General features: G+C 29.6%; 1 protein-coding gene and 1 non-coding gene across 2 annotated transcripts; both read right to left on the reverse strand.

Moving 5' to 3' along the window:
* Positions 1–3,414: 3,414 nt before the first annotated feature.
* LOC114166387 (uncharacterized protein At2g37660, chloroplastic) lies at positions 3,415–7,813 on the reverse strand. Its single transcript, XM_028051106.1, has 9 exons — positions 7,492–7,813; positions 6,462–6,574; positions 6,026–6,079; positions 5,796–5,880; positions 5,482–5,587; positions 4,770–4,856; positions 4,534–4,631; positions 3,962–4,071; positions 3,415–3,810 (listed from the first exon to the last, which is right to left on the reverse strand). Exons 1-9 carry the CDS (start codon positions 7,757–7,759, stop codon positions 3,745–3,747), a joined length of 987 nt encoding a protein of 328 aa, XP_027906907.1. The 5' UTR covers positions 7,760–7,813; the 3' UTR covers positions 3,415–3,744.
* Positions 4,276–4,349, reverse strand: TRNAV-AAC. Its single transcript has one exon. It is a non-coding gene; the product is annotated as a tRNA-Val (tRNA).
* Positions 7,814–11,937: the final 4,124 nt, after the last annotated feature.

The raw sequence follows: 11,937 nt of genomic DNA on the forward strand, positions 1-11,937 counted from the left end.
CTAAGATAGGAAAGAACCTGAGAAGTAAGGATGAATATGAAGGGTTGGGTTTTATAATTGATTGGTAATACTAAAAAAAAAAAATCCCAAAATACCACTTAGTTGTTCCTATCAGCAAGGAAATTGAAAAAAGAAAGATTCTACGCCCATTGATAGTGTGATAGTATAACTTATAAGTTATCATTCATTTGATTTTCCTTCTTTCATGGCATTAAAATCGCTTTAACTGTCACGATTTTAATATGACAGTTGTCATAATGATCTTATTTTTTTATATATTATGGTGATATTTTGCAGAAAACTAATAGACTTAACAAAAACTAAAATGGAAATTTAGGTATAATAGAATGGACGTAAATTCATAATAATACTATAGTTTTTAAGATTTTAAGTGGACTAATTAAAATTAATAAGCACGTAATCTCGCAAGTCAACATTTTTAAAAGGGTAATGGTATACAAATATTTCATTTTCCATGTTTACACCTACTTAACACTAATAAAATTATATTTTTAATTTTAAATGTAAAATAATATAGGAAAACTTAAATAGAAAAATAAATGTTATATTTTTTTTAAATATTGGATAAGTGTAGAAAAATCAAATGATGTGTATATATGATTTTCCATTTTTAAAATCCAACCAAAATATATAATAGAGTCACTTCGATGCGTTGCTATTGTGAAAAGGAATATATAGTTATATATTATATGGGAGGATTCAATGGACAAGAAAAAACATGTTTGTACAAATTTTTTAAAGATTTATAAATTATTTAAATTTTAAAAGTAGTTATTAAAAGAATAAAATTAGAAAAACAAAGGTTGTATATAGTTATAAATATATAGTTATAAATATATAGTTATAGATATAACTATAGATAAAATAAAATATATTATAGGTAATATTGTGTAAATAATAATATGAGTATAAATTTGATAGTTCCTAAAATAATAAAAGAGCAAATAATTCTTGTAGAATGAATAATTATTTGAATTTAAAAAGATGTTACTAAAATGACTAATGAAAAATAATTTTTTTATTATGAATAATTATTTAAATTTAAAAAGAAATAATTAAAAAAAGACAATAAAGATGTGTGTCTTATAAATTATTTAATTATAAAAGTAATTATAAAAATAATAAAATTAGAAAAATTAAATGTGTATATAATTATATATATATATAACACTATTGATAAAATAAAAAAAAATATTATAAGTAATATTATATAAATAATATTATCAGTATTAAATTTGAAAAAGTAGTTACTAAAACATAAAACAGTAAATAATTCTTTTGTAACGAGTAATTATTTAAATTTAAAAAAGTAATTACTAAAAAGAAAAATTTTTAAATATAAACAAAAACATTTGCAAATAAGTTAATATAACACATAATAAAGTGTTTAAGGTAATCTAATAACAAAACTAATATGTGAATTATATTAATACGTTACAAAAGTTAAATGGAAAATATATTTTTTATGTTCATATGATGATGTAATAAAGTACTTCTGAGTAAAATGATTCGGCAATTAAAACACTTAATCATAACTTTCTTCGAAGAATAATTAGTTTAAACATATTTGGTTTATATTTTTGGAATGTACTATTTTTGTTCCAAAATTTTAATTGGATTTTTAAATTTTAAGTTGTTCCAATTGGTTCTCATTTTTTAAAATATATTTTTAATTTAGCCATTTTTATTTTTATTTTTAAAATTGTAATTAGTGTCTTGGTTTCCTCTTGTTGCCTAATACATGTATTATTATCAGTTTGACATATGCTTATGGCAAGATATTGACACTACTCTTTTTATCATAACCAGAAAATAGAATCTTCAATTAAAGAACTTGGAGAAAATAAATAAAGAAGACAACTCAAAACAATACAAAAATGTGAAAAATATAGAAGAAAGTCTTATATATGAGAAAGAAAAAACTTATAAAAAAAAAAGGCATGCATTAGTAATTTCCACAATAACTTATTCTTGGGACGAATATGAATAAAGAAGTGTATTAACACTTTTAGGTGAGAAATTAAATTTCACATTCATAAATAAGGCCCCCGATGTCTATAATCAAGACCTTATAAATAGGATTATGAGCTTATAATCATGACCTTTGAATTGAATATGAAGTTAAGAGTTTGAATTGCCTTTTCTATTTTCAGTCTTAGTAAGAACCATTCAAAATTATAAAGCCATATTCAGTCAAACACTCCCACAGATCTACCTTCAAAATTTAACCAAGGAATCCTTCAAGAAAAAAAAAGTTTCTCCAAGAAATACCTATAACCCTAATTTGGACTTCTCACTTTTAGCCACCTAAGACCTTTCTATAACTCGAAGCAAGCCTTTCAAGGCTTTCTCTTAGGTGACCGAAACCAAACCCTACCCTTGGAATGAACCTTATTTAGTCTACACATTTGCCTTCACCTTCCCATATGTTAGTTCAGATCATAACCAAAAACCAACCAAGAATCATGCCAAGCTTATTTGATCTTGATCTTGTTTTTACTTTGAAACTTGAGTGGAAAGTCCTTCCTTTTAAGGAAACCTCCGGCTAGTTTTTATCGATTTTACTTATTCATAATGCATATTTATTAAAAAAAAAAATAGGCCTGACCATAAAAATATATATGATTTTGTCTCTATTAGGTACAATGATATTTTGACCTATATTTTTATCCACTTTTAACTCATTACTTTAATCACTTTTCAATTATTTATTTTTATTTTTTAATGGTATGATGTGATGATATAAAGATGATTAGAATGATGAATTAAAAAAACAAAGTACAGATAAAATTTGTCCTATTTTACTTAACCACATTGAAAAGTGCAATTAAAGGGTAGTTGAACAAATGAATGATGGTAATGGTAATAAATATGGGGGAATAAGTTGGTTTTTTATTATAATCTCATTCTTGATTAGTGAACTTCTTATAAAATTTTATGTGTTCAAGAATCGAGATTTACACAAAGAGAAAAATAAAAATCAAATGTCGGTATTGTTATTGGATCTTTTCTGCTTTCAAGAGAGTGCTTTATTTTATGGTGTTTTATTTAAACATTTGTAGTGTTTAAATAACCTTAAATTTGAACATAACCATAAATTTGTAGTGGTTTAGATTTTCTTGCAATTTTGTCTTTCATTATTTTTATTATATATTTCTACATTTTTTTATCTATCTATATATATATATTTTAATTTGTGATGCTTCTACCCTTGCTTCCAGTATATTTTCGTATAAAATTTCCGGGTTGTCAACAATTTTTAGTGCTGGAAGGTGAAGCTCTAGGACTGCCAAAGGCTTTATTTGGGCTTGCAGACCAGTTTTTTTCCCGCACTTCCACAATTACTAACTGCACTCCTACAATAATAGGAAAAAAGATTCAAAGACTCCACCATTGAATACCCTACAATTCATAAATAATTTTTCTATTTACTTTTGGATTAATCATCTCCAAATATTGTTTTCTATATGATGGTTATGATGAAGAAGCATTTTTTTTTTCTGACACAAGTTATCGCCACCCAAACGCCAACTTCTCTTAATAGATTCAAAAGTAACTCTTCTCTTAATAAATTCGTATCAACATAAAATTGCTACGAAATATTTATAACAATAACACAGAAGGAAAAAAGATGCAACATATCTTTTTCTTTTTTCCTTATTTAGGCACGTCTTCTTTAATTGGTGTGTTTGGTATGTTGGAATGTACACATGGCTTGAAATGCTAACTGGATTGCGCAGCCTCAAATAATTCTTTCCACTTCTCAGCTTCATTTCCAGGACCTTCCCCCTAAAATGTGTGCAATTTAGCATCAACAATATTCACAGATGGAGTAAGGAGTATATAACTAAAAATATGATTGGCTAACAAATATGAACTCTTTATTTACAGTATATTACAGATTATATAGTTAGTACCAAAAGTACCACTTAAACATTACCTCAACAGAGTTAATTTCATATACTTGGTTTTCAGTGACTTCAAGATCTAGTGCCTGCACACAAGCTTCAGCAACCACTATTCTGCTGGCTTCGCCAACTAGTTTATCACCTGAAAGCCCGTAACAAATTTTTAAAACTTACAAATAAAAATACTAGTAAAAATTATATTATAAATAAGTCATAGTCATGTATCTAAAATGGGAAGGGAAACACAAATAAGGTAAATTAACTTTCTAGTTTCAATATCTATCTCACGTGTAGTGTGAAACATTTCTCTGCACTTCAATGAAAAAATGAAAATTACAATGAATAGTGGCGTCGCCCGGACTCGAACCGGAGACCTTCAGTGTGTTAGACTGACGTGATAACCAACTACACCACGACACCGTCATGCCGAAGAACTTTATCTATTATTACTTTCACCACCACGGATACTAGTATATATTCAAATATTCAATCTTACATATGGTATATCTTGCTAATTGATTCAGGTGACCATTGCTTAGGAAATTAACAAAAAAGAAACAAACGTTTGTGTTGTTCCACTGTTATAAATGAGTGTTACTCATACCTTGACCTACAAGGACTGCTCGTCGTTGGCCTGCTGTTGCTTTGAGCAAAGTGTTTAGATCATATGATGTGTATGGTCCATCTGTCAACCTTCCAGGTCTAAAATGCATTCGAATGTTATATGAGAAGACTTCAAAATTTTAAGACGTACAATTTAATTTTAAATTAAAAGTCCCCCACCTTTATGTTCATCAAGTGTTAAAACCAGGAGTGGAACACGCAAAAATTTCACCTTACCTGATTATGGTAAATGGAAGGCCAGAACTCCTCAGAAAATCCTCCCCCATCTTCTTATACTTCAGGACACCAAATAGGTTCATAATGCTACATGAAAAAGGAACAATGACAAGTCCATGACAAAAGTTTTGGAACATAATGAACACAATAAGTGTCGTCGAGTAATTACACAAACATTTGACTCAAAAGGATGAACAGGGGAATCATCCACACAAAGAATTAGGGGTAACTTTTTTCAACATATGCAACAACCAGGACTACTACATATGTTAATCAATGTTATTTGATTCTATTGTAAATGAGGGTTGGTTAACTGGTTGGACAGCACCAGAAAGGGTTTAGGCTCTTAGTCTTGATTATTAACTAGGAAAAGTTAGACAACTTTGATTTTCTAAGTTTGGAGCACAACATTGACTATGCCTAATGAAACCAATTCTTCAATCAATGACAGCAAACAAAAAACCAGTTATGAAATTTCAATAACAGTATAAACACAAGCTAATTTCATTTTGCCTTACACTTGAATTTGAAAACAAAAGAAAAAGTATAACCATCATGAAAAAGTGTTTTGAAGTATATATTAGTTTCTCATTATAATTTCAGAATGGTCTTATTCTTAATTACCAGTAAAATAAATTCTACTTTCTAGCAAGCCAACATACAATATCACAAAAACTTCACCAATTAAGAATAAAATATGAGGTATGCTTACCTCCATGGCAATTCATTGAATTTGGTCACACCTATTGATGACACAAGAACAACTCTCTTCACTGAGGAAGGTAATGCAGATACTAGATTCTTCACTCCCACCCAATCTTCAAATTAAATACTTTTAGTCAAAATCAAAACAAAATATCGACAAGTGCATGAAAAGTAGATGAAGATTATGTTGTAGGCAACTTCAATAAAAGGCATCCGTATTATGCTTACATTTTCAACTCTTGAATCTTCAGATATCTAATCTTCTATTTCATTCTAGTTATGACATCAAATGCTGCAATATACGCATAACATGATTCTTACCAACCCTTTCTGGTGTATTATCATCACCCCAACGCCTTGAAGGAAATGCTGTTGTTCCTGTGCAGCAAATCACGTGTGTGACACCCTAAAAAGCAAGTAAATAAAAACAAGAAAGCAAAAGAAATACAAATTATTTCCTACATTTTCTTTCTGACTGAAATGAATCATCAAAATGAAAATAGTTCAGATCGAAGCAAGTATTATTCTGCAAAATACTCTGAAGAGCTTACCTCAAATATGGATGGATCCAAATCTTCCTGGTTCCTTGTGTCACCTTTGAATACCTGTTATGTTCAGAAGCTCGATATAAATAGAAAATAAATCCAGAATGTGTGAAAGTAAATTAACAAACATAGTTTGTTGCTCCTCAGAGGGACTACTTTTCTGTTTTGGATAAGAATCGCAATTATTTTGACACCCTGAATTATCTCCACAAGCTTTGGTCTTTCGGATTTACTATGAGACTAGTTCTCTGTCCGGAGATTAGGCACACTTAAAACTCCTAAAACCTCTCCAAGAATGTGTCTTGTGAGAATTGAACCTAAGTCCTACCCCATAGGTTCATTGTGTAATGTCAACTGAATCACACCTATTTGATACCTCAGAGGGACTAATTAAGCAATTAAATTTTCACTTTGATTGCTCAATCAAGAGTAGATGGCGTACCTGCAGTTTCTCCTTATCTTGTTCACCAAATAGTTCTGTGGCTTTCTCAGGATTCCTAAGTATCAACCGTGACTTAATATTCTGCTGAAGCAGTGATGCAACTACCAGCTGCCCTGAATAGCAAGGGAACAAATGCTTCATAAACTTCCTCAAGCAAACTATTGTCGAGAATTATGTATGCATTTCCACATTTTATAGAACTAATTTAATGAAGAAAAAAAAACACTATGAGATCCCAAAAGGCTTACAAATACAAAAGCAAGGATACACAGATAACAGAAGTTACTACTACACTCATGTTTATTTAATTGCAGTATTTTAATTACTTACAGAGTAAAACTTCAATTACATTCCCTAAAAATTGGGGTATCACCACAATGGTCCTCCTAAGATGTTTGTCACCAGATTAGTCCCTCAAAAATTGGCATTTTACCGCATTAGTCCTTCAAACATTTATCACCAAATTAGTCAATTACAGATCTAAATATCACCATTTTCATCCTAATGGAAGACTAAAGGGTGAAACAAAATGACATTAGTTATAAAAAACTTATTTTTTGAGTTATATGGAATATATTTTTAATCATTTATGATAAAATCAATAAAAATAAGTTTGAATACTTCCAGATAACTTTAAATATCATATCAACTATAATTTATAATTGGCTGAGTGAAAAAAATTTTAAAGTACGTGCAACTTAAAATCATGACTATAATTTCTAATTGACCAATGGTGAAAATTTTTGACACTAATTGTCCGTTTGGTGGTTAAGATAGAATAAAATAATTATACAAAAATTGTTAATTTTGAAAAACTGAAGGGTTCCACAAAGTGTAATAAATTTTTTACAGAAACCAAAATTCTACTTTGACAAAATTACGGAATCAAAGTTTAGTTAGGCCTTACTACTATTTGGGAAAATTAGAATTAAATTTCAACATACTTTGAGAGTAGCAACATGTTTAACATATAAATAAGGTAAACAACAACTTGAAGAGAATAATAATTGAAGATAAATTGCGTGTTTACCAACGCCTCCGGAGCCACCAACAACAAGCACCAATTTGGAGGAAGAAGGAGTGCATTGGGTACCATTCTTCAACTCCGAGCTTTGAGTTTCAACCACTTCCTCGTTTACAGCGTTCTGCGCTTTCGCCAACACCCTCCGTTTGGAAGCAGAAGAGGAGATGGAAACTCCGTCACAGAATTTACCGAAGAAGAAAAGTCGACGCTGAGAAACACGGTGACGGTGACGCCCGGCGAAGGCCAAAGGGAGTGTGAGAGTTGCAGAAGCCATGAAACGCAGACACAATGCAACTGGCTCGTCGTTTAGAGCTTCCAACTGCTATTGTTAGGCACCACAATATTTATTTATTTATTTTTAATAAATTAAATGGGAACCTCAGAATTGAACCCAATTGTTTGGTTGTTGTGCATTTGTGCCACGTGTTACTCCTACGTTTCACTTCTAGCTTCTGTTAAACATTGCTGATTCTGATTGAAGTGGAATTAAACTGAACTTATCGGTTTTGGAAAATTTTGAGAAAAATATAATCATTATTTTTTTTCTAAACTCCTATTAGAAAATTGAAAAAAATATAAATAATTTATATAAAAAATAACTTGTTCTAAGATATCTATAGTACAAGTCATACAAAGAATAATATCATACACGGGTAAAGTTAAAACCTGGCTTTCTAATTAGAGAATTATATGGTGCTGACATCATATTCAAAATCTAAAATCACTAAATTTAAAAAGTTACATGTTAAAAATGGATTTTTCTTCGTGTACCTCATCCTTATTAACGTACTATTAAACTACAATAACAAAAAAAACTAAAAGTATTATTTCTCTTTATATCACATTATTATTATTATACTATTATTATTATTCTCATATTTATTATTTTTATTGTTATCACCATTATTATTCTTATATTAGTCGCGGTGCAACTGTTACAGTTTTGTTTTCTACTAGACTCTATGAGAGGAAGAAGAAGAATACAAAAAAAAACTCATTATAAAAACAAAAACTCATTCCAAAAATTCATTCTGAAATGAAAGTAATCATCTATGTTGTAGAGAGCTAGTTTTAGAAATTATGTTTCACAAAATTCTGAATAACTCATTTTAAGAGATATCATGTATATTATAGAAAAATTATTCTGGAATTTGTTATACAAAACTCATTCCGAAATGCATTTAATGTGTTATGAAAAGTTTATTTTGAAAATCTTGTTATGAGTTCTGAAAATTCTAGAAAACATGTTTCGGAACACATAATATGAAAGTTATTTCTACTAAGAACAAAATGGTCATTTTAAAATTTAGGGCTACACTTCAAAATTACATGGGTGCAGAAAATAAAAAATTTAATAAATATTAAAAGTTAACTAAAATTTGAATTTTATCTGATTTTTTATTAAAAAAAAAGTCGCACAAAAGTAAATAATGTCACATGTTTTAATCTGAAGGGAAATTTAAGCTTTTTTAATTTCAGTGCAGTTGACATTTTTTTAATTTTGAGAACGTTTTTATCAAGTTTTTACTTTGAATAGATTATTCATTTATCTTTTATATCCAATATAGTAATTATAAAATTCAATGCAAATCATGTAGTTCGTTATCACGTCACGGAGGTCTTCGGTCCAAGTCCGGGCAACGCCATTATATATATTATTTTTCATTTTTTTCAATTCTTTCTCTATATCAGGGAAGAATTTGGAGTTAATACAATAAAGACATTTTCTCCATTATTTTGAAAAATAATGAATGTGTTTTAAAATTCTTATACACTAATTTACTTAAAGTTGATGTTTTTACCTTATTTATTTGTAAGTTATTTGGGTTAAAAATGTTTGTAATTATTAAATTTGAATGTAAAATTAAAATGCTGTATCAAATTTTTAAATTTTAAAAGTAAATGGATATAATTATTTTAATTTAGTGATTTTCTTTACATGTTAAATTACATTTCAGATTGACATATGAGCAGGAACGTGACAAATTGTGTAAACAACTGAAATTCCATAGTGAAATATTATTTAACACATCAAATAAGTTAGGAGGATGATTTTGAAGCTTTGAAGATGAAGGAATACAAATCAATTTTGAATTATTGCTCAAAAGTAAAGGCGATTGTGAACCAATTGAAGAGATATAAAGATAAAATTGAAGATGTTCGTGTGATAGAGAAGATCTTATGTTCCTTGACTCCAAAGTTCGATTGTGGTATGTGTGATTGAAGAGTAAAAAGATCTTAACTCCATGAGTCTTGAAGAGTTGGAAGGTTTTCTATAAGCTGACGATTGTTTCTCAACAACTATTTTCCAGCAAGTGCACGCATAATAGTATTAACAAGTGTCGTATCCATATGGATTTAACAAATATATTGATAGTTATTTTTTGGATTGTGATAAAGTATATGAAAATATAGATAGCAACAATTATATAGATTGAGTGGAGTAAGGGCTATAAATTGATTTCATCTCATCTCCTTTTACTACACCACTACCATCTTGTTTTTTTACTATGCAAATCATTCAATGTCCTGGGAGTACTCTTTCTATGTAGATTTAGGTTCATTCCTGAATCGCTAGAACCTATGGACTTCAAACCTAGTGCGATTTCTCAACTCCTGGTTAAATGAATCATTGCTTTAATGTGCAAGACTCTTTGAATGAATCATTGCTTTCATGTACAAGATTCTTTCATCCAGCATCCCCTCTAAGTACCACAAAAGCCCTGATAAGTGCTAAACATGAGTAATTTTCATATGAAATGTTGGCACTTTTGTTTGTAATTTATGTTTATACCATGATTGATTCTCCCTAAATCTAGAAAAGAATGAGCTTCCAAGTTTTTGTTGAAAAGAAGTCACTTGATCCCTGTTTTGTGTAAATTTCAGGTACTATAGAGTAGAGAGAGGAAAGAACTTAAGAGGAGGAAAGGAGAAAGCAAGAAACAGTGAAAATAGGGAAGAAATGTTGTCAAGGTCGTTCAAACCAAAACAAGCTCGCTCAAGCTAAAGCCACTGCCACCATTCTAGCCTAAGCGACGAAGGACCTCACTTAAGCGAGCGCTTGTGCAGTGGAGACCATCTCTTGCCGCCATTCTCGCCCAAGCGAGATTTGATGCTGCCAATCTCGCCTAAGCGAGACCCTTTCTTCAGCTCGAAGTACTCTTGCTCGCCTAAGCGAGATCTTTGCTTCAACACTTCTCGCCCAAGCGAGAGGCTTTCTTGAATGAGGCTTTCAGAGAATATTACAATGTAATTCTAGTAGCATCTATACATAAGATTTACACTAAAAGCATCTTATCTCCATCGAGCCTCACAAACCCTATTCTCTCCTACTACTACATTTCTAACACTCCACTCAATGCCTAGAATAAAGACATGAGGTCTTAATTTATAAAAAAAATTGGGCGGTGCTCAGCCACAAAGATTTCTTCACAAGTGAGCTTCCTTCTCAGCTCAGTCCCTTGGTTTGGTGCTTAGCACTTGACCTTTCCCGGGTTTTCTTGATTGCTCAGCCTCACGGCTTTATGCTCCAAATTTCCTTGCAAAGAAGGTTTCCTAATGAGGCTCAGCTCCAATTTTTGTGTCCAGTTATAAAGTCAAAATGTGTTGTTCTGTCTTTTCTACTTCCATGGCTCAACACCAATGATTGTGGCTTAGTTGCATACTTGATATTTTCTCTTATATTCATCGAAAAACAATAAAATATCATTATAATTCAATTAAACTCCAACTCTTAATACCTCATTTTCTATCTTAAGCTAATGAGGGTTGTTTTATACATAAGTAACATAATTTGATACATGACAAGTGTCAATTTTAAATGAAAAATTTACTTATTCTTGACACTTATCACAAACTCATGAAAAAATAATGAAGAGGAAATAATAAGAGCCATTGGATCAAGCCCTTAAAGGTCAAGCTTCTTTGAAGAATAATGGAGGATTTAGGAGTCAATGAGAATGTGGACGAGGAAGTAGTGACCAATTATAATTTTTTATATATAAGAATTATTGTTTTAGTAATCAATAATTTTAAATTTTATAAATTAGTATCTAAATTGGTTACTATAGTGACTAACTATTTTTTGTTTCTAAAATTGATTTTTAATCGAAGATTTTCTTGTATTAAAAATTTTAGAACTAAAAAAAAAAGCCTTTAAAAATATGTAAAACATTAATTAAAATATCAATTTTATCGCTTGTTTTATTAAAATATAAGTTGCACGAAAATTTTAGAAATAATGTGATATAGTGAAATATATAAAAATAAATAAATTAAGAACTTAAATAAATAGAATGTCACCTGCTTTTATCTTAAGTGAAATTTGGTTTCTTATTTAGCCTGTATCTGACATTTTTGAATTCTAGAAACATTTTTATCAAGTTTTAACTTTGAAAAGATTTTCATTTATATTGTATATGAAATAAAGTAGCCTTAAAATTTTGAACAAAA

This window comes from Vigna unguiculata, chromosome 10, assembly GCF_004118075.2.
Source record: "Vigna unguiculata cultivar IT97K-499-35 chromosome 10, ASM411807v1, whole genome shotgun sequence".
In the NCBI taxonomy this organism is placed as follows: Eukaryota; Viridiplantae; Streptophyta; class Magnoliopsida; order Fabales; family Fabaceae; genus Vigna; species Vigna unguiculata.